The sequence below is a fragment of the Microcaecilia unicolor genome, chromosome 2 (assembly GCF_901765095.1).
Source record: "Microcaecilia unicolor chromosome 2, aMicUni1.1, whole genome shotgun sequence".
In the NCBI taxonomy this organism is placed as follows: domain Eukaryota; kingdom Metazoa; phylum Chordata; class Amphibia; order Gymnophiona; family Siphonopidae; genus Microcaecilia; species Microcaecilia unicolor.
The window spans coordinates 230200276-230223630 of record NC_044032.1 but is presented as its reverse complement, the minus strand read 5'-3'; the positions used below and the strand labels follow the sequence as shown (position 1 = coordinate 230223630).

At 44.9% G+C, this 23355-nt stretch overlaps 1 protein-coding gene across 7 annotated transcripts in view; it reads left to right on the top strand.

The window, feature by feature from the left end:
- The window catches only part of PTBP3 (polypyrimidine tract binding protein 3), a 286927-nt gene that overhangs the window by 37931 nt on the left and 225641 nt on the right, over window positions 1-23355 (top strand). The window contains exon 1 of one of the 7 annotated variants that reach the window (XM_030193766.1): window positions 13933-14233. The exons of 5 other annotated variants lie outside the window; for them this stretch is intronic. In XM_030193766.1, the coding sequence (XP_030049626.1) occupies window positions 14204-14233 (30 nt within the window). In that variant the 5' untranslated portion in view covers window positions 13933-14203. Of the gene's footprint in view, window positions 1-13932; window positions 14234-23355 lie in introns of those variants that run through there. One more of the 7 variants, XM_030193769.1, reaches the window with a different exon arrangement.

The following is a 23355-nucleotide window of genomic DNA, read 5'->3' as shown; positions in this document are numbered from 1 at the left end:
AGGTGACAAAATTGCGAAAGCTTATTATTATTAAGTTAATAATCCTATATAATAAAAAGCACCTCCAACATTCTGAAGCTGACTCCGTGGCACTGTGACAGTGTAGGGTTTGTAAGTCTGTAGTTCAGCGTTTCATTGGCTCTCACTGTCAACGAAGAACCAATCAGACAGAACGGAACTTGAAGGAGGGAAGTGGAGTGGATTGAATCTCTAACAAACAATCATATACAGGGAGGTACGAACATCAGTGGAGGCAAATGCACAGAACGGAAGGGAAGACAAACATTTAATCACTTTGTCACACACAGACACATCACACACAGAGACATCACAGACACACTCTCAATCACTCTGTGTATCTCTCTCTTACACTATCTGTAAAACACACTGTCACTCTCAGTCTCTCACCTGGGCAACTGTATGTTGCATTCTCACGAGTAAGGAGCTCTTCTGATGTGATTGTTAAACTGATTGAAGGGCCTGAACAAGGAAACCTTTTACCACATTGTAACACAGTTTACACAAAAAAATATTGTGTATAAAGAAATCTTACACATGTAAACAACAATTATATTCAGAATACAACCGTGGAAACATTAATGGCAGGAACTCATTACATTCCTAGTGCCCGTTTCATTGCATTAAGAAATGGGCCTTTTTTAACTAGTCATTTAATATTTTAAAAAGTTAGTAGTAATATATTGATTTACATTATAATAGTACATTAATATTTTGTCTTAATGTCATTCACATTTCACAGTTCTTATTTTTTGTTGTACTTTCCAGAAAGAATAAGCATTATCCAAAAGTTTAATTCTCATAAGGTTGACCCAATAGTCCACTTCTAAATGGTTCTTTGTTTGAATTTGGTTCATCAAGCTAAACCATCTCTTGCAATCAGCGTTAGGTGCATGAAATGTAGCACAAATGTCCAGAAAAAGAGACAGAACATTGAAACGTTCTGCTGCAGAATATGTCTTCACAATAATTCATTACATTTCATTTTTATCACTCTCGCTGTTAACTGAAACTTCACATACTAATTATACAGATTTTCCCTAAAACTGCTCTCTGACCTGTTGAGGAAGGTATTATATCTTCCTTCTAATATTTCCATTTGCGCTTTTCTATAAGAACTCTTGTAAATTTTGTGAGGTGGGAAAGTAATCATTGTTAAAAATTGACCTTTCTTTAATCTTGTATTTCTGAGCTATCAAAGTGATCACAAGCTTGTTTCACAAAATGGACTACAGCTGTAGTGTCAACAATGCTATTTTTTTTTTTTTTTTTTTTACTTCTTTGAAAAAATGGACAGTTGTCAAGATGTTTTGATTGAAGTTTCATAATTTTGGCTTTGGTGAAATTGGAAAGCCTCCACTGTTATGCTGACTTCTTAAGTGGTGCTCATTAACATCTCTGCCAGTTCTCTTAATTAGTCACTCAGAATGGTGATAGCGGATATTCTGGCTTGACCAGTTCGTCTAAGCAGTATATGTCAATAGGGCTGTTGTCTTCTTCAATTTGTTCTTTATAATAATGTGACAGTATTGTATAATTGCTCATTAAAGCTCTCATAGCAAAATGCCTTGAAGCCACCTAACTTAATTCAAAGGCCTGAATGAAAGAGATTTAAAGTAGCCCGACAATGCTCTTCACATGTTGACTTTTTCCACAAATGACAGATGAAACATTTTGTAAATGGTTTGTAAAAGTTTCAGTGCCTTTCACTAATGAAACCTTCTTCCAGGCATTATTGATTCGTAGATCTTCTCTGTGGGCAACACAGAAGCTCCTCAAGGTAGATCTGGGTAGAACTGCTGCCACATCATTATGCTTCCCTAACAATATAGATGCCCCATCTAATGTAAACATTATCACTTTACTTAAATCAAGGTCTTTATCTTTATAAAAGTTTGTAATTACCACAACAGTTGATGAATGATTATAAGCCATTATCTACAATCAGTATAAAAATGCAAGCTTTTGTAATAATTACTGTTTTATAACTAAGTGTATGCATTCACTAAATCTGAACATGTAATTTTTTTGCTTCTCCAGTGTTAAGGAACTTAACATTCTTTGTAATGTGATTGTGGAATTCCTGTACTGACAACACTGATAAGGTTTAATTCAGGTTTATTGTTGACAACGAAACAAGAAAACAATCAGTGAACCATTACAGTCATCAAAAAGTTTTAAATTTTAACCTCTCTTCACCCCATTCCCAGAAACACAAGAGCACCAATCAAACAGAGAGAATTAGAATGCAGAGGGCCTGGACTGTTATGACCCTCTGCTTCAAGATAACATGCAACAGACTTATTCTGACCACCCCAAGATAAAAAAATTAAATAAAGGAGAAGGGGGGGGGGGAGGGAGAATAAAAACATAGAGATAAAGGAGAAGGGAGGGAGGAATAAAAGCATAGAAATATTCTCACCGAGATTCCTGCAGACTCTTATAAAGTATTCAGTCTCCCACTATCAAGCTCATTTTCAAAGCACTTAGCCTCCCAAAGTTCCATAGAAACCTATGGAACTTAGCCTCCCAAAGTGCTTTGAAAATATGCCTCTTTGTGTCCCAAGGTGAATCAATATGAGAAACTGTTTGATGCACTCTAGATGTATGAGTAAAACCTTTTGTCATCAGAATGTAAGAGTCTCTTCTTGGAACCAATGTTTCTTTATTTTTAGTGGACGAAATGGCTATAAATTTTATTTTTCCTTTTTTTTTTTCTTTTCCTGATGTTAATGCCTATTACATGATCATAATTTGTTGTGAAATAATGATTTAAACTAATAAATAAATAAAATAAAAAAAGAATGTAAGAGTCTCTAGGAATCTAGCAAGTTGAGCCATAAAAAAGCGATCTAATACCCATCCCAGAATCCACCCCCCCAAGTCCCCTGATATTCTGGTCGAACAATCCATACTAGGATCCACCACCAAATTCATGTCCCCTGCAACTATTTGAGTATTTAACACACTCTTAGATCAGTTGTCTATAAAAAGGCTTTTTCATAAGGGACTGGACCATACACTCGCACAAATACCAGTTCCCGATCTTGCAGGTTAAGCTGGACACCCAGGTAGTGCCCTCTCACATCCTGAAACAAAAGCTGACTCTGCACATTGTAATCACTTATGTATTAACTAGCCGTTGAGCCCTTGAAAACGGGCTACTTTTGGAATGGGGGGGGGGGTTCCGAGCCCCCCCCCGGAGTTGCCGCCGCTGCCCCTCCACCCGGCCCGAGCAGCACTGTAAACTTACATCAGCACGCAGCAGCAGGCACATCAGCAAAGCTGCCGTCGGGGCGGGCTTCCTTCTCTGCCTGTATCCCGCCCTCGTGTGATGTAACGTCGGCGAGGGCGGGACAAAGGCAGAGAAGGAAGCCCGACGGCAGCTTTGCTGATGTGCCTGCTGCTGCGTGGTGATGTAAGTTCACAGTGCTCGGGCCAGATGGAGGGGCGGCAGCGACTCCGGGGGAGGGGAAGTGGTTCTGACGTTTGCAGCATGCCAGTAGAGACTTCCCTCTCTGTCCCACCCCCGTCATCACGTATTGACGCGGGGGCGGGGCAGAGAGGGAAGTCTCTATTGCGCATTTGCGCGTGAGTAAGGTCACTCGCCGTTTATATGTTTGATAAAACTGCACCTCCCCCACACCCTTCCATTGAGGAACAATCTACCTCTTCAACCCACTGCATTTTCAACATCTGATGCTCCGTAGAGGAGAGTCGGGTTTTCTGTAGACGCACAATATCTGCCTTATGCCGTTTCAGTGCCCTTAACATTTTGGCATGTTTAACAGGGAAAGTAATGCCACTCGCATTCCAAAAAATGATGCACACGCCACTGTGAGTAGCCTTACTCAGGGCCCCTGAAAAGGACAGAGTGTAGAGGTAGTCGAATCCATGTAACTGTCACTGGGTGCCCAGCTCCATCCAGGATCACAGGAAACCAATGGAGGAAATATTCCCAAGAATGGGCAACCCAATAGCCTGGTCCACCCCCCAAAAACATACAAAAAACATTATGGCTATCAATCTCAGAAGTCTCAAAAACTCGCACCACCACCCCCATACTACAGAACCTACCCCCCCCCCCCCCCCCAACATCACCTGTCTGCAGAGTGCTCTCACGCCTATTGCCTTAGAGAACCTGAGATCACTCTATGAGCCAGGAGGTCTCCCACCCCCAAGCCAGCAGTAAACCACATATACGACAGTAAACAATTGAACTATCAAGAAATATTGGCCAATGCCAGCACAGAAAATGAAAGCTTATCAGTCTCACATAAGAATAACAGTGCCAAATACAGTGCAAGACTTGATAACAGTAATTCTCCATAGCAGGTAATGTGTTCACAAAATCCTGTGCTGATTGTATGGTATCGAACATGTTCCACTGCCCTCTACATACACTTTCAAAACAGCAGGATAAAGGAATATAAATCGATCTTGCACTCGTGCGTTATGTTACACAGTGGAGTAAATCGTCATCACCTTTCCAACAGGTCAGGGGAATAATCCTGGAAAAGGAAAGTTTTTTTTGCTCCCCATCATAGGTGAATGTTTCACGGTTCTGCCTGAACCATCACAGCAATTCCACTTTGGCTGTAATACCCCCTTACTTGGGCACTCCTGGATTCGAGGTTTGACCTGGTTAGAGCCTCCCAAAGGCAGTCTGTTGGGCCCTTACTTGGTACTTGGTGCCTTCTCCTGGGAAAGAAAAGTGCTGTTAGGGTGAGATTACCCTCTTCTCCCCCCAGGAACAATAATAAAAAGTACTGTGATGAACAGGGCTGGCTAATGAATTAAACAAGCTTTATTTAACTATTTATACAAATCTATGCATATATATACCACTATTCAGTCTTTATACACCATATTCCTAGATCCTGTTGCTCAGGGTTTTCTTTAGCAAATACAACAAATCAAATGTAATGACGGCTAATCTTTTTAAACCAAATACTATTTCAATTTATGACCTCTAGCATCACAGTCACTCTTGGGCTCCAGTATTCAGAGTTGATGACTGTGGTGCCAGAGGGCATCAATTGTAAGTGTTCAGTCCCCGTCAGTCTGGCTTGCCCAGGTAACAGCTATAAGCTCTTTTCTGCTGCCTAATCAGATTAGTGTGTGGGCATGGCTGAGTGTGGTCTAGGTCTTCCCTTCCTTACCCGCCAGTTCACCCACTCCCAGTCTACTCTGATCTCGGGCCTTATCTCTTGCTGGGCCCCTGGTGCTGATAGCACCCTGGAAGCTGCCTCCCTTGCTGGGCTCCTAGTGCCGATCGTACCCTGGAGTCCTTCATCCTGGCTAGGCCCTTAGTGCTGATTGCATCCCGGAGGCCTTCACCCTCACTGTCATTATTGATGATATCGAAACCTGCTCAGTGTGCAGCGGCGGCATCAAAGAAAGCAAATAGAACGTTGGGAGTGATTAGGAAAGGAATGGAAAACAAAACAGAGAATATTATAATGTCTTTGTATCACTCCATGGTGTGACCATACCTTGACTGTGCAATTTTATTCACCACAACCAGTGGCGTACCAAGGGGGGGCGGTGGGGGCGGTCCGCCCCGGGTGCACGCTGCTGGGGGGTGCCGCAGCGCGCGCCTGTCGGCTGAGTCCGAGTTCGCTAACTTCGTTCGTTCACTGTAGCTCCCTCTGCCCCGGAACAGGTTACTTCCTGTTCCAGGGCAGAGGGAGCTGCAGCGAATGAATGAAGTTAGCGAACTCGGACTCAGCCGACAGGCGCGTGCCGTGGCACCCGGGGGGGGGGTTGTTATTTCGCCGGGGGGGGGGGGGGGAGGTGTCATTTCGTAGGGGGGGGGGCGCATCGGCGATCTGCCCCGGGTGTCATGCAGGCTAGGAACGCCACTGACCACAACTCAAGAGATATGGCAGAATTAGAAAAGGGCTAGAGAAGGGTGACAAAAATGATAGAGGATGGGACAACACCCTTATGATGGACCTTTGGTCTGTCCTAGTATGGTGAGGCTTTTTTTTTCTTAGTTCCAGCTCTGCCTACAGACTGTCCCAGCACTAGTTGGACAGTGCTGCGGCGGTTAAGGCCAATATTCTGTAACACTGCCTGGTTAAATGCTGCTGAATATTGGCAGCTGGCCTGCTCGGTATGGTTTAAATGGGCAGGAGCCTCTCTTGCCTACTTAAATTGTGCTGAATACTGACCCCTTAGTTTTCAGTCTTGAAGTGGTATTGTAGGAAGGGGGACCCAGAACTGAGATAAAGCTGTAATACTTATGTTCATACAGTGTAAGATGCCTTTATCCACTGCCTAGGGTGAACCTGTTCACAAAGGCACTTAATTTAGGTTTATTAATTTGGGTAAAGTGGTAGAGTAGTCTTCTCTCAAATCTATTCAGAGAAAGCCGGGAGAAATGTAACCAGGGTAAAAAAAAAATGATTAAAAAAAATGCTCACCCGGGCCTGAGGGCTGGCAAGTTGAGGAGGACTGTTGGCTGGATCCCCAGGGTGGCTGCAGAGGGAGACTTGTGGGCTGTTGTTGTCTTCTTGCTGTCAGGAGTTGTCAGACCTGGGCTGTGGGGAAGATGCAGCTGCAGAATGGCACTGGTGTGAGGCAGGGGCGTAGCCAGACCTCACAGTGGGAGGGGGCCAGAGCCCGAGGTGGGGGGGGGAGCAAATAACCTTGGCTGGTGGGGGTCCCCAACCCCCGCCAGCTGAAGCCTTCTCCAGCACCACTGCATTGCCTGCCCTGTTCTCTCTTCCCCCTTACATCCTGTATGCTCCTTTTAGTGAAACTCGGGGGCCCAGGGGAAATTTGAGGAAGCCCAGGCTTCCGTGGCCCCATGTAGCTATGCCACTGGTGTGAGGCTTGCTTGGTGCAGATATGCACATCATGATTTTTGCATGCATGTATGCACACTTGGTAGGTGCCAATTTGTGCCAGGAGTGAAGGGGCTATTTTGGGGGGGAAGAATCGGCCTGATGCAAGTGATGGGCCGTGGCCAAGTCGGGGATGGCTTTCCCTGCATAGATTTGAGAGAAGGTTGGCAGCCCCGAATCTGCAAGTTCACAGAAGTGCATTGAGTTTGGGCACCGGCTCATCAGAAGCTGAGTCATGGAGCAGAGCAGATGAGAGGAACTGGCATTGTAAAAAGGAAAGAAATTATTTCAGTTTGGAATTATTTGGTGTGCCATGTATCAGCTAGCTGCAGGAGATAGCTTGAGCTGCCTCATGGCCACTACTGCTGGGTTAAAGTTCTAAACTGTTTCATGAGGCAGTTGGGAGGGAGACACGGAGATGAGTGATTGCACAATGTGTTGACTGAGGTCAGCTGGTAAAATGGTTTTTGATGATATTTGGTTGGGAAATGGCGAGTGTGTGATTTGATTGATCCATTCATTCAGAGTTAGTGACCTATTTGCCACTCTCCACAGCCTTTCTTTCTCCAGTGTTAGTATGGTTCCCATGTGATTAGAACCAACAAATTATTAAGGGAAAACTAGTAACATGTGTATTAAAGAAATGACAAATTTGAGGAACTGATTATATCTATTGTGAGGCTTGTTGAGTTAGCTGTCTAAGTAACAGTTTTCTTGCTGGTAAAAAAAAGCTATAGAAGCTTAGTAAGGGGCCTGAGACACAGAGTGAAGTAGAGCTTGAGTGAGGAAGAGAAACACAGCAATAAACTGCGGGTTGGAAGTAGTTAGGGTACCTAATGATCCTTTTATTTCAAATGGATTAGCTAGAATACAGTGTCATGTAAAGAACTGGTAACACAAAGGAGACATACACACTAGGGAGGTAGGGTTTTCCTTCTTTTCCTTTAAGTTAGGAGAGTAGGAGCGCTATCTGAGGCGGAATACTTACCTAGGAAGATCCTGGGAGAAGACGTTGAAAGCCTCTGAAGAAGGTACCCAACCAAGAGTCCTAGGAAAAGGAAGCAAAACCTGGGAGCTATGTGACTGAGTAAATGGACAAAAATGTGCATTCTAAGACAGAGGAAGAGGGAAATTTAATGTGACAGAGAGGGAGAAAAATACTTATCTGTTGTTGTAGCCTGGAAATGGAAACTGGATTTCTGAAGAGCCTGAAAGACAAAAGAAGGGAAATCAAATTAAAGAACCTAGCCCAAACTGTGCTGGTTAAATGACAGTCTCCAAGTTAGAGGTCTAATGATGTTTATCTGAGAGTGTTTCTGTTCGAAGATGCTGTTGTAATCTCATAAGTCTGCAAGGTAAAAAGTTATGTGTTATTTAAAATCTACTCATGTTGAGACATTTATAATCATTTAACACCCAATCAGTAATATATTACAAGAAATTTCTGGTCTGGTGTGGAGATTAATTTGGGAAACCAATATCTTTCTCTGCCACCAGAGGGGTTTACAAATGCTTTTATGGTTCACATATATATTTTGATATGTCGTCATCTGCTCATTTCTGAATTTCTGATCTGAAGATGTTACTTTTGAAAACTAATCAAAAAATGTATTACGTTTAGTCCAATAAAAGGTATCTTATTTTCTTTCCTTTGTTTTCTTTTATTTATTTATTTTTGTTACATTTCTTTTTATTGATTTATTACCTTCAATTAGAAATGCACTGAGACTTGAACTAAGGTTAGATACAATGCTGCTCCTTTTACTTGTTTAATATAGCTTTTCCTAACACGTAAGTTGGGACCAGTATCCTCCGTTTTAAGTCTGGTTTTTCAACCCACCCGATTCAAGCAGTGATGCTCAAGCATGGGGTTATAGCCACCTCATCTGACCTTATGAATATAGGATCTGGAAACCATTCCACTCCCCAACTTGTAGAAAATAATTCTCATGAAACTAATTTCTGGTCAGTAGATGAAGGTTGCAATAGTGCTATCCATTGTTTTGTGTCGATTCTTATGTCTTATTATTATTATAGCAGCATTTAATTTTTGAAAGGGCAACTACAACAAAATAAGGAAAATGGTTAAAAAGAAGCTAAAAGGGTAAGCTGCAAAGGTTATGACTTTAAATCAGGCATGTACATTGCTTAAAAATACCATTGTGGAAGCCCAGACCAGAAGTATTTCATGTATTAACAAAGGTGGAAAGAAGAGCAAAAGACAGCCAGTATGGTTAAAAGGTGAAGTGAAAGAGGCTATTAGAGCCAAAAGAACATCAAAGAATGGAAAAAGGATCTGAATGAAGAAAATAAGAAGCAACATAAGCACTATCAAGCTAGATGCAAAGCATTGATAAAGAAGGCTAAAAAAAGAATATGAAGAAAAACTTGCCGTGGAGACAAAAACTCATAGTAACCTTTTTGAGGTACATCAGAAGCAGCAAGCCTGTGAAGGGAGTTCGTAGGACTGTTAGATCATGAAGGAGCAAAAGGGGCCTCAGGGAGGACAAGGCCACAGTGGAGAAATTGATTGAATTCTTTGCTTCGGTCTTTAAAGAAGATGTAAAAGATCTACCTGTACTGGAAATGGTTTTCAAGGGTGACATTGTGGAGGAACTGAAAGAAATTTCAGTGAACCTGGAAGATGTACTGAGTCAAATTGACAAGTTAAAGAAAGCTACCTGGACCAGATGGCATACACCCCAGGGAACTGAAAGAACTCAAACATGAAACTGCTGATCTGCTGTTAGTGATCTTTAACCTGTCATCAAATTGTCCATAAAATACCTGAAAATTGGAGGGTGGCCACTGTAATGTTGATTTTTGAAAAGGGTTCCAGTGGTGAGCTGTGAAATTACAGACCAGTAAGCCTGACTTCAGTACTAAGCAAAATACTGGAAATTATGGAGCACATAGACAAACATGGTTTAATGGGACAGAGTCAGCATGGGTTCAGCCAAGGGAAGTCTTGCCTCAACGATTTGCTTCATTTCTTAGCAGGTGTAAACAAACGTGGACAAAGGTGAGCCAGTTGATTTAGTGTATCTAGATTTTCAGAAAGTTTTTGACAAAGTTCTTCATGAGAGACTCCTAAGAAAATTAAAAAGTCATGGGATAGAAGGCAATGTCTTTCTGTGGATTAGGAATTGTTATTGGACAGAAAACAGAGGGTAGGATTAGATGGCCATTTTTCTTAATAGAGATGGGTGAATAGTGGAATGCCGCAGGGATCTGTACTGGGACCAGTGCTATTTAACATATTTATAAATGATCTGGAAATCGGAACGACGAGTGAGGTGATTAAAGTTGCAGATGACACAAAACTATTCAAAGCTGTCAAAGCACATGTGGATTGTGAAAAATTGCAGGAAGACCTTGCGAAACTGGAAGACTGGGTATCCAAAAGGCAGATGAAATTTAATGTTGACAAATGCAAAGTGATGCACATTGGGAAGAATAATCTGAATTATAGTTAACTGATGCTAGGATCCACCTTAGGAGACAGCACTCAAGAAGAAGATCTAGGTGTTATTGTACAGATTACGCTGAAATCTTCTGCCCAGTGTGCGGCAATGGCCAACAAATCAAACAGGATGCTAGGAATTATTAGGAAAGGGAAGCAAAATAAGACCAAAAATATTATTATGCTTTTGTATCACTCCATGGTGTTACCTCACCTTGAGTACTGCATTCAGTGCTGGTCGCCGTATCTCAAAAAAGATATAGTGGAATTAGAAAAGGTTCAAAGAAGAGCAACCAAAATGATAAAGGCGATGTAACTCCTCCCATATGAAAAAAGGCTAAAGAGGTTTAGGGCTCTTCAGCTTGGAAAAGAGATGGCTGAGGGGGGATATGATTGAGGTCTATAAAATCCTGAGTGGTGTAGAATGGGTAAAAGTGAATTTATTTTTCACTCTTTCAAAAAGTACAAAGACCAGGGGACACTCAATGAAATTACTTGGAAATACTTTTAAAACAAATAGGAGGAAATAAACTCAAAGAATAGTTAAGCTCTGGAACTCATTGCTGGAGAATGTGGTAACAGCAGTTAGCATATCAAGGTTTGGACAAATTCTTGGAGAAAAAGTCCAGAGTCTGTTATTGAGATGGACATGGTGGAAGCTACTGCTTGCCACGGGATTGGTAGCATGGAATTTTGCTACTAATTGGGTTTCTGCCAGGTACTTGTGACCTGGATTGACCACTGTTGGAAGCAGAATACTGAGTAGATGGATCATTGGTCTGACCAGAATGGCTAATCTTACGTCAATAGGAATGAGGTTTCTATCGGGTCTCTTGTGGTACCTTGCTTTGTAAGAGAAACCTCTGTTCACTGTTCAGTAACAATTTAGTTATTTTTCTTATGGGACCAATGAAAACAGCACACTGAGGGCCAGATGCACTAAACTTAACGAGCTAGCAACGTGGTTTTAAAACTAGTTCTAGTTAGTTTAGCGTGCCAGTACTAAACGGGGACATGCACAAAAGGGTTCTCCGAGCCATTTTCCTGTCACAGTAGCAGCCAACGAAAACGGAATGCAAAGCTATTATGAGCTAATTACTATACAAATGTGCTAGCAAGGCAATGCAGAGCCATTTTCCGACCCGATGCACAGAAGCAAACCCTACCTTCAGATCTGAAATCTTAACATGAGGTCTGGAACTCTCGTCAATGCCTCTTTAATAAATTCAGCAAAGTGCCCATGACTGAGAAGCAAACCGGAAGCCACCTTGACCCTCCTCCGTCTGATGTCTGGTGTTTCTAAGATCTCCCAAAGTAAGATGTGGAGGGTTGCAGAACTGTGCTGACGATCCACATGGGAAATTAAAATGGTCGCAGTGCTATTGCTGGTGGGTTGATTTAAGAACTACTCTAGGAGGCAGCAAGCTAAAGTGAGCTAGAAATATGAACAAAATGACTGCACTCGGAACCAGTCACCCCCGGAGCTCCCTGCTCCAGCCATTCCAGCTGGTCTCTCTCATCCACTCACCGCACGTTTAGCTGACACCAGTGTCAGCTAAATGCACTGCGATTGGCTGGCAGGCAGGCACTTCGAGGCAGGATCAAAGTCTGTAGACGACTATTATACATGCAGCTTGTCGGCGTGTATGAAGCCGTCTGTGGCATTCGCAGAGCAGCCACGCTTAATGTATGGCTGCTCTGCGCATGCTCACCTGATCGACTGGCTGGAAGGAAATCGCATGCAAATATGCTAACAGCGAGCAGCTCATTTTCATGCGATTTCCTTCATGCGTCCCCGTTGTTTTCCAAATCGGTAAGCAGCAACCGGGGGGTCGGGAAGAGCTTTTAGCGTGTAGTTAGTGCATCTTGCTCTGAGTGAAAGTTTTATTTCCATGGGTTTTCTGGTTTTAAATGTAAAATATCAACTTGTTGCCAGTGGTGGTCCTTTGTGCTAGTGAAGTTTTGGAAATGGGGGGAGGGGGTGATGATAGGAACAAGACAGTGGTAAACCTCGAGTGACTTGTGTCACCAGCAGCCCTGTGGAAAGTTAGCGTGCATTTCTTTCTATGCCCTGTCAAGAATGGAACTGCCTTGGAAGCTGCATAGCATGGAAATCACTGAGGATTTTTCTAGCTGGGTATCCAAGTGGGATGGTCACCTTAGCTTATTTAAAGCCCCAGGGTTTGAGGGAAAGTGTCTTTTTTTTTTTTTTTTTTTTTTCTTGTTCCTAAGGCTTCTCAAGGCAGGGCTCTTGGCGCCACCCAGTTCTCAGGTTAAAAGAAAAGAGGATACCCACACTAGCCCACTCCTCAAGTCACTTCACTGGCTCCCTCACTGGCTCCCTGTCCGCTTCCGCATACAGTTCAAACTTCTCTTACTGACCTTTAAATGCATCCACTGTACAGCCCCCCATTACCTCTCCACTCTCATCTCTCCCTACATCCCTCCCCGTGAACTCCGCTCACTGGACAAATCTCTCTTGTCGTCCCCCTTCACCTCCACTGCTACCTCCAGGTTCCTTTTCTCTCGCGGCACCTTATGCCTGGAATAGACTTCCTGGACCTATATGTCTAGCTCCATCTCTACCTGTTTTAAAATCAATGCTGAAAACCCACCTTTTCACTGCTGCTTTTAGCTCCTAGCCACTACTCGGTTGCCCTCCCCTTGTCCCTTCCTTCCTTCTCACCCAGTACCTCCCTCACCCTTAACTGTTTTGTCTGTCTGCATTATTTAGATTGTAATCTCTTTGAGCAGGGACTGTCTCTTTGTGTCAGGTGTTCAGCGCAGTGTGCGTCTGGTAGCGCTATACAAATGCTAATAATAATAATATTGGAGGAGGGTGGCAAATCCCAAATTCCTGCCCAGAAGCTGTCTGACCAGAGAGGAGAACTGCAAGGTCTATGAATGAGTTATACATATACACCACATGACAAATCACATGTGCACACATCACATCTTCACTGTGCTCTTGATATACACAAGGCCCTTCTCCCATACCTTAGATATCACACCCACAACGGACACCCCCATTTAGTCTTGCTATCTTAGATAACCATCAACACATCCCACATGTAAAACCCCCACACCATGCTTACTCCTACCTCCAGTATCCATCCACACACACTCTATTTGAAATATCCCTCAATTTCCAACCCCACTTCCCATCTACTCTGCCCCCTACTACCTTGGAAAATATTTTATTATAGTGGCCCAATTTTTCCTTGCAGCACCCCTTCAGTCCTATCTAAGCCATTGGCCTTGGGACTACAACGCTCTCACTGCTAGAAATTGCTAATGCTAGAAGCTGCTACTGCTCTCTGGAAACACTGCAGTAGGCAGGAAGACCAACATGCTATTTTTTTTTTTAATATGAGCAAAGATCCGTGCGATTTTTTTTTTTTTTTTTAGACATGAGCTAAGATCTGCCCAACCTGAGCAAGTTCTCCTTTTTTGCAGCACAAGTTACTGGGGTATTGGGAGAGGCAGGCAGGAGCAGGAAGTGCTGGCAGCCAGCTACTTTTTATTTGCTTACTTGTCGACAGAAAGACTGTGAGATTGAGGTAGGTCCAGGGGCTGAGCTACTGACTACGGGAAAGAGAAAGTAAAACTGGAAAGCAGATCTACAGGGCCATCTACGTTGGTATACAAGAAAAAAAAACTTTATTAATACTTCTTAAAAAAGTGGAAGTGGCTTGATGTTTTGTTTAGGCTGTTGCAAGGTGTGGCTGTAATCCGAGGCTCCAGTGGCCTGATGTGTGTTGCGGCTGGGGGAGAGAGTCCGCTCCATGAACAGCAGGCTGTGGGGTGGTTTGAGCTGCTGTTCACAGCCTCGGGTAGGAGCTAAATCTGAACTCCGGTTCAAGCAGCAGCAATGACAGCTCTTTCCGTCCAACTGGAAAAAGTAAGTTAGCAGCAGTGTACCGATTTTCTGCGCTCATATGAAAAGGTATATCAGGAAGGCAACCAGACTGCTGCTGGGACAAGAATTTTTCTTCCAGCAGTGCTGGGCTGCGGAAAGCACAGGGCCCGTATTGTATTTTTTTTATTGTATAAATTTTTAAATAGCCGAACTCGGCCAAGGAGGTAATTGGAGACTTGTGAAAGGAAAAGATACATTAGGAAGAGGTTAGGAAAGAGAAGAGAGGTAATGGAGGGCTAGGATGAGGGAAACAGGATCGCTACAGCAGGATGGAGAGAGAAGGTAGGAGGGAATGGGGTAGAGAGGAAAAGAAGGCAAACGAGAAGTGAGAAGACTGGAGGAAGAGAATAGGGAAGAGTAAGTTGAGGGAGGAGGGGACGGAGAGAGAGATGAGGGTCAAAGAGAAAAGGACTAAGGGCAGGAATGGGGGAGGGGTGGGATTTAAAAGTGCAAAGGCTGGAGGTTGAGGGGGGTGGAGTTTGCGACTGTGTGGAAAGGAGTAAGTAAGTAAGGTATGTGTATATGTTTTAAGGGTTGGGATGTGTCAGTTTGGGAAATGTGCTTCTCTCTCTTTTAAGTCGCAAAATACAAGAAAGTGCATTTCTGTTTCTCGTTTTCCTGTATTTTACTGCTCATAGAATTTAGATTTAGAGGTTGCTGTTTGTTTTTCATTTGCATGTTTCTACTCGGTGTTTCCTTATTCTATACCATATTCTCTGTGTGTGACTAAGGTGAAAGATTTTGTCAGCATATAGGGATCTGTAGCTGTCACATATGTTCTGTTTTCCCTGTACAGGAGTATGGGGTTCTAGACTCTGGTTTAATATTTGCAGTGCTGGGTTTCTGTACTTCACTTATAGGAGTTAGTGCTGTTTTAATACGGTCTTGGCTATGTAGGTTGCGAGTACCCTTTTTTTTTTTTTTTTTTGTATTCTTCTTGAGATGATACCATACTTTTAATATTTTTATTTTGTTATATGGTGAATTGTAAGGGGTAATGCTTGGCTCTATTAGGGAATGTGGAGTTTGTGTTCTCCGAGGACAAGCAGGCTGCTTGTTCTCACATGTGGGTCGACATCCGCGTTGGCCCAGGAATCGGCATTTTGCAAGCAAAATATTTAAAAAGTTTTGCCCGAGTCTTCTGGCGTGCGTGCAGCGCACACGGCGCATATGCGAACTAATTTCCCACCAGTTGCGTGAGCACTTCTCTTCAGTTTTTATTTATCTGCGTTGAGGTGCGGCAGCGTTTGTTTCTGCTCCTCTTCAGGCCCAGGAAGAGTCTTCACTGATAGCGAGTTCGTTCGCTTCTGTTGCTTATTTTTTTTTTATAAGATTAAAAAAAATAAAAATAAGGTTTCCTTTTAGTTTTTTTCGCTTATTTTAAGTTTTCTTTTTTTTTCTTCACGGCCGGCCTTTAGGCCGCGCGGTAGGGTTCTCTCCTTTTCTCTTTTGTTCCTTTTTCTGTTTTTAGGCACAATTGCATCTTTTGATTTCGCCGAAGCTGTTTTTCCTTCCATGTCATCGAAGACACCCAGCGGCTTCAAGCGTTGTACTCGATGCAACTGGACGATCTCGGGTACCAATACCCATGCTTGGTATATCCAGTGCCTTGGGCCCGACCATAGCCCAGCCGCTTGTAGTCTGTATCTTCATATGAAGAAACGGACCCAAGCGTCTAGAGAGGCCCAACGAGAAAAACCTTTTGGGGCTCAGTCTGGTCCTTCGACATCGAAGGGAGCATTGAAGGGAACATCAACGTCAGGGAGAGAGGTAATGACTGCTATGAGACCAACTCGTGCTTGAAGCAGTGAGGTGTCGAGTGGGTCTCCACCTGCCTCGAGGCCTCCTGTTATGCAGGCCCCCCGGGACTGGCCTTTGTCGGGACCGGCCTTTGTCGGACCTGGCCCTGAGGAAGCATGAGGATTCCACGTCCTCATCGGTACTGAGGAGTCTCGATGACGGGCGTTGAGCGAAGGCTAAGAAGCACTGTCGTCGTTCTCCTTCACATGGTACCGGGAGCTCCGAGACGTTGAGAGAGTCGGCACCCAAGAAGCGTTGGCGCCGAGAGGATCACTCCCCCTCGAAACAGGAGGTGTCGATGTATCTGTCTCGTAGCAGCCCGATGCCTGGCTCCCGAGCCTCCACGGATTCTGACACTGCCTATCCCACCGACCCCGCAGCCTTCTCTGATGGCGGCTCTCGCCGAGCGCATCTGGACCATGTTTCCAGAACTTCTGGAGGGACTGCTAAGTCAGTCAGCTTCAGTGTCGGGGGTGCTTGCGCCTTCTGTACCATCTGCTGCAGCAGTGTCTGGCCTTTTACCTGTGGTGAGGCCCCCAACTGCCCCGTCAGCTGCCACCCAGGTCGATTCCCCTTAGACATTGGTGGCGGGAGCTTCGCCGCAGTTGGACAGGGCATCAACCTCTCGACATCACCATAGAGGACATCGTTCCTCGGCGTCGAGGCAGGTCCAGTGTCGAAGCACCTTAACTCAGGTTTTATCCGACACTGAGCAGGAGTGTTCGTGAGAGTCAGATGAGGATCCCAGGTACTTCTCTTTTGACGAGTCCTTTGGGATTCCCTCTGATCCTTTCCCTCTGCTAGAAAGGAGCCTGTCTCCACTGGAGAGTCTGTCCTTTTCCTCTTTTGTCCGGGAAATGGCTACGGCTATTCTCTTCCCTGTTGAGGATGAGCCCAGGACTGAGATGCTCGAGGTCTTGGATTATTCTTCTCCATCTAAAGAGACTGTGACAGTTCCTCTGCATAAGGTACTGAAGGAAGAAGTCCTTATGCGAAGTTTCGCCCCTCTGTTTGCCCCCGTGGTCCCGAAAAAAGCTGACTCCCAGTATCGGATCCACAGTGAACCTGGGTTGATGAGGTCTGTTACCCCACAATTCCATGGTGGTGGACTCCGCCCTCAAGAGAGCCAGGATTACTAGATACTATGCTTCGGCGCCCCCAGGCAGAGAAGCTAGGACTCTTGATTCTTTTGGGAGGAAGACGTATCAGGCCGTAATGCTCACTGCCAAGATCCAGTCATACCAGCTCTTCACGAGTGTACGCTTGTGGGACTCGATACGTCAACTGTCCAGCATGGTTGATGCACTCCCTACGGAGCTGGCCGAGCCTTTTCTCCAGGTGGTAAGGCAGCAGAAGGCATGTTGCAAGTTCCTGGCCAGGGGTACTTTTGACGTGACATCCAGAATTCGCTGCTCAAGGTATAGTGATGCACAGACTCTCATGGCTGCTTGTCTTTGACCTGGATCATTCTGTCCAGCAGCGGATGACTGATGTTCCCTGCCGGGGGACAATCTTTTTGGAGGAAAAGTAGAGGATCTAGTTGATCGAATCAAGATGCATAATGATGCTATGGATTCTCTCTCCCACCAGGCGCCTTCTGCTACTGCCTCCTCATCTAAGAGGTTTTTTGGAGGGAGGAGGAGTGCCCCCTATGCCTACTCTAGGCATAGGTACACTCCTGCTCGGCAACCTGCCGAGGCTCAACCCCAGCGAGCTAGTTCTCGTCAACAGCGTGCGACTAAGGCCCATTCTGCTCCCCAGCAAAAGCAAGGAATGGGCTTTTGACTGGCTCCAGTTCAGCATAGCCTCAGTAAAAGTGTCCATTCCGGATGACTTACCGGTTGAGGGGAGGTTGATGTTTTTTCAACAAAGATGGCCTCTCATAACCTCCGACCGGTGGGTTCTTCAAATAGTCCGGTTAGGATACACTCTCAATCTGGAATCCAAACCTCCAAATTGCCCACCGGGAGCTCAATCTTACAGTTCCCACCACAAGCAGGTACTTGCAGAGGAACTCTTCACCCTTCTAAAGGCCAGTGCGGTCGAAACCTGTTCCACCAGGGGAAGAAGGGCTGAGATTCTATTCCAGGTACTTCCTTTTGCAAAAGAAAACGGGGGGGGGGGGGGGGGGGATGTGTTCCATCCTAGACTTAAGGGGCCTGAACAAATTTCTAGTTTGAGAAAACTTCGGGATGGTCTCCCTGGGCATCCTTCTTCCCATGATTCAAGAAAACAATTGGCTATGCTCTCTGGATTTAAGGGATGCTTATACACACATCTCGATACTTCCTGTGAACTGGAAGTAATCTTCGATTTTCTGTTGGGAACTCAGCACTTCCAGTACTGTGTGCTGCCTTTTGTTCTGGCATCTGCACCCAGAGTATTCACAAAGTGCCTAGCGGTAGTCGCAGCGTCGCTAAGCAGACTGGGAGTGCATGTGTTCCCTTATCTTGATGATTGACTGGTGAAGAGCACCTTGAAGGCAGGCGCTCAGAAGTCCATGCGATTGACTATTCAGGTGCTAGAACTACTGGGGTTTGTGATCAATTATCCCAAGTCCCATCTCACTCCAGCCCAAAAGTTGAAATTCATTGGAGCCCTTTTGAACACAAAGACAGTTCGAGCTTATCTTCCCGAGGCAAGGGCAGACAACCTCCTGTCCTGGTGTCCCTAGCTCGAGCGTCTCAACAGGTCACGGCTCGGCAGATGTTGAGGCTTCTGGGCCACATGGCCTGTACAGATCATGTGACTCCCGTGGCACGCCTACACATGAGATCGGCTCAGTGGACCCTAGCATCCCAATGGTACCAAGCTGCGGGGCGCCTAGAGGATGTAATCCAACTGTCCACTGACTTTTGGGATTCTCTGCATTGGTGGATGATTCGATCCAATTTGACCTTGGGATGTCCATTCCAAATTCCTCAGCCAAAAAAAGAGCTGACGATGGATTCATCCCTCCTGGGGTGGGGAGCTCATGTAGATGAGCTTCACACTCAAGGAACCTGGTCCTTTCAAGGAAAAGGTCTTCAGATCAATCTCCTGGAATTGCAAGCGATCTGGAATGCTCTAAAGGCTTTCAGAGACCGGCTGTCCAGCCAAATCATTTTGATTCAGACAGACAATCAGGTTGCCATGCATATTACCAACAAGCAGGAGGGCACCGGATCTCGACCTCTGTGTCAGGAAGCCGTCCAGATGTGGCTTTGGGCGCGCCATCATGGCGTGTTTCTGCAAGCCACTTATCTGTCAGGCGTAAACAACAGTCTGGCTGAGAGGTTGAGCAGGATAATGCAACTTCACAAGTGGTCACTGAACATGAGCATAGTCCGCAAGGTCTTCCGAGCGTGGGGCATCCCCCTCAGAGGATCTTTTTGCCACTCAGATCAATTACAAGGTCCCTCAGTTCTGTTCCAGGCTTCAGGCCCACGACAGACTAGCGTCAGATTCCTTTCTCCTACATTGGGGACAGGCCTTCTGTATGCATATCCTCCCTTACCTCTAGTAGGGAAGACTTTGCTGAAACTCAAGCAGGACTGCGGAACCATGCTTGATTGCACCCTTCTGGCCGCGTCAGATTTGGTTCCCTTTTCTTCTGGAGTTGTCCTCCGAAGAACCGTGGAGATTGGAGTGTTTTCCAACTCTCATCACTCAGAAAGAGGGGTCGCTTCTACATCCCAACCTCCAGTCTCTGGCTCTTATGGCCTGGATGTTGAGAGCTTAGAATTTGCCTCCTTGGGTCTTTCAGAGGGTGTCTCCCGAGCCTTGCTTGTTTCCAGAAAAGATTCCACAAAGAGGTGTTACTCTTTCAAATGGAGGAGGTTTGCCGTCTGGTGTGACAGCAAGGCCCTAGGTCCTCTTTCTTGTCCTACACAGACCCTGCTTGAATACCTTCTACACTTGCCAGAGTCTGGTTTCAAGACCAACTCCGTAAGGGTTCACCTTAGTGCGATTAGTTCTTATCATCGCCGTGTAGAGGATAAGCCTTTCTCTGGATAGCCTTTAGTTCGCTTCATAAGATGTTTTCTTTTGTCAAAGCCCCCGGTCAAGCCTCCACCAGTGTCATGGGATCTCAACATCGTTCTCACCCAGCTGATGAAAGCTCTTTTTGAGCCACTGAATTCCTGCCATCTGAAGTACTTGACTTGGAAGGTCTCTTTCTTTGTGGCTGTTACTTCAGCTTGTAGAGTCAGTGAGCTTCAGGCCTTGGTAGTGCATGCACCTTATATTAAGTGCCATCACAACAGAGTAGCCCTCCACACGCACCCTAAGTTCTTGCCGAAGGTGGTATTGGAGTTCCATCTGAACCAGTCTATCGTCTTGCTAACATTTTTTCCCCGTCCTCATACCCGCCCTGGCGAAAGCAGTTTCCATACCTTGGACTGTAAGAGAGCATTGGCCTTTTACATGGAGCAGACAAAGCCCTTCAGACAGTCCACTCAGTTTGTTTTTTTTCGATCCCAACAGGAGGGGAGTCGCCATCGAAAACGCACAATCTCTAATTGGCTAGCAGATTGCATTTCCTTCACTTATGCCCAAGCTGGGCTGACTCTAGAGGGTCATGTCACAGCTCATAATGTTAGAGCCATGGCTGCATCAGTGGCTCACTTACTCAGCCTCCATTCAGGAGATTTGCAAGGCTGCAACGTGGTCATCAGTCCACACATTCACATCTCACTACTGCCTTCAGCAGGATACCCGACGCGACAGTTGGTTTGGGCAGTTGGTGCTGCAAAATCTGTTCTGGGTTTAGGATCCAACTCTACCCCCCTAGACCCATTTTTGTTCTGTTCCAGGCTGCACTCTCAGTTGTTTATGGTTTCAGGTCATTCTATGTTATGTCCTCACCGTTGCGAAGCCCAATTGACCAATGTTCATTGTTTTGAGTGAGCCTTGGTGCTAGAGATACCCCACATGTGAGAACAAGCAGCCTGCTTGTCCTCAGAGAAAGTGAAGCTACTTACCTGTAGCAGGTATTCTCCGAGGACAGCAGGCTGATTGTTCTCACAATCCCACCTACCCTCCCCTTTGGAGTTATTTATTTCTCTGTATGTGATGGGTGGGAAATCAGTTCGCGCATGCGCGGTGCGCGCTGCACATGCGCCAGAAGACTCTGGCAAAACTTTTTAAATATTTTGCTTGCAAAATGCCGATTCGTGGGCCGACGCGGACATCAACCCACATGTGAGAACAATCAGCCTGCTGTCCTCGGAGAATACCTGCTACAGGTAAGTATCTTAGCTTTACAGAACCAAGACGTATGGGATTTATATTGAGTTTCTCTCCTGTATTTTATAGATTTGAAGACTGATATTATCAAATATTTATCATAATAGTTTTACTGAGCAGCTGAAACTGGGGGTTTCTTTGTACATAAGACGGAACCTTTTTTCTAGCGTTTTTCATAGCTATCAAATATAGGGAAAGGGAATGGGACTTAATATACTACCTTTGTTTGGTTTTTCCAATTACATTCAAAGTGGTTTACATTATATACAGGTACTTATTTTTACCTGGGACAATGGAGGGTTAAGTGACTTGCCCAGAGTCACAAGGAGCTGCAGTGGGAATTGAACCCAGTTTCCAGGATCAAAGTCTGCTGCAATAACCACTAGAAGGGCTGTGATGTGATTGGTGTGATATAAGTCCGTTTGGTTTGAGCCCGGCAGTAAATGAATCTGTGACTGAAACTGGCCACTTGGCTTCAGCAGAAACTGAAGCTGAAAACAAAGAGTGCCTTCCCCGGCAGCAGTTTGCCTTTACCTGTGCCGTTCTAATCTCAAAATGACTGCTGGGATCTCCAGCAGCAGTCTTGCAAAGCAATTTTGACCTGGAGCCGGAACGTCTTCAGGAGTGAGCGGGGATGCTCCTATGCCCGCTACTTGCCAAGGGGGTGGGGGGGCTGGGTTCGGGAGAGGGGCTGCCATAAGGGTAGGTATTCTGTGGGCAGTGTGGACTCTCTGAGTTCATGTGGTGCTCCAAGGCCTGCCCTTTTGGCTGCTTCGTTAGGGAGCAGTGGGTTCTGGCCAGCGTGAAGCTCAACTGCAATACCCTTTGCAGGGGACAAGGATTTATTTTATTTATTGGGATTTATTAACCATCTTTATGAAGAGACTCCCCCAAGGTGGTGTACAGCAGGTACAGTTTAACATAAAAATTACAGTTTTGTTAACAGCATAACAATAGTAAAATGACCTCTTTTACTTAACTGCACTAGTGATTCCTGGTGTGGCAAATGTGACGCAGCCCATTCAATTCGAATGGGCTTCATTGCATTTGCTGCATGGGAATCGCCAGCATGGTTTAGTAAAAGGGGCCTTTAGATGAGATAAGTGAAACCTAATAATAGGACCAACAATAAAACCGTTATTAGAAATATACACAACAGCACTGCAGAACAAACATATAAAAGAAATACGATAAATGCCAGTACAATACAAACAATACCTTAATAGACAGCATGGAAGAACTTTCAGATAACAAAGATATAATAGGATTGTCAGTATGGTATCAATGAAACACCTAATATGCAAGCATTAGAATATTTGAATAACAGATATGATGCTAATGCTTTTCTTACAATACAGCTTACTATGTATCAGAGAGGTCAAAATTTGTGGGTTGGGGCCAGAGGCAAGCTCTAAAGAGATCCATTAGTTGCTTTCCCAGGCCAAGTCTGCTATTCAGGGCCAGGCAATGGTGGAGACATATAATATAGCATATGTTGAGCTGCTGAGCTGGAGTGTCTCCTCTCAAAGAAATCCAGTGTACTAAACGTTTTTATTATCCAAGATACATAGAATCGGGAATCTATGGTTTACGCAGTAATTACAATCTCTTGTGGTCTTATAAAGAAGTCTGTCATATATGTATCTTGGCTAGGCTCATTGGTTGCGGCTGTAGATTAATCTAGGACTCTCTTGGCCTGACAGTTCTGGGCTGGTACAGCAGCTTGAATGAAGAGGCTTTGAGACTTCTTCTAGTTTTTGTTTTTTTTTTGCTATTGGTTCTTTTTTCATTTCAAGTGGCTTGTTCTGCTCCTGGATGGGACCAAACAGGGTTTTACTAAGGAGTATATTCCACTTGCGCCAAAGATCACACAAGAAAGGAGTTAGTACTTCTCTCCTTGGTGGACTTGGCAGGTTCTCCTTGCCTATTGGATGCTCCAAAGGAAAGAGATGGTATCTCAGATCCCCATCTTTGGAACTACTAGGGCAGCTGGTGGGCCTAGCAAAGGCTGTGAAGCAATACATTGTTGAACAGAGATGATGGTGGCTAGGACGTCTGGGAAAGTGTCCTGGCAGTTC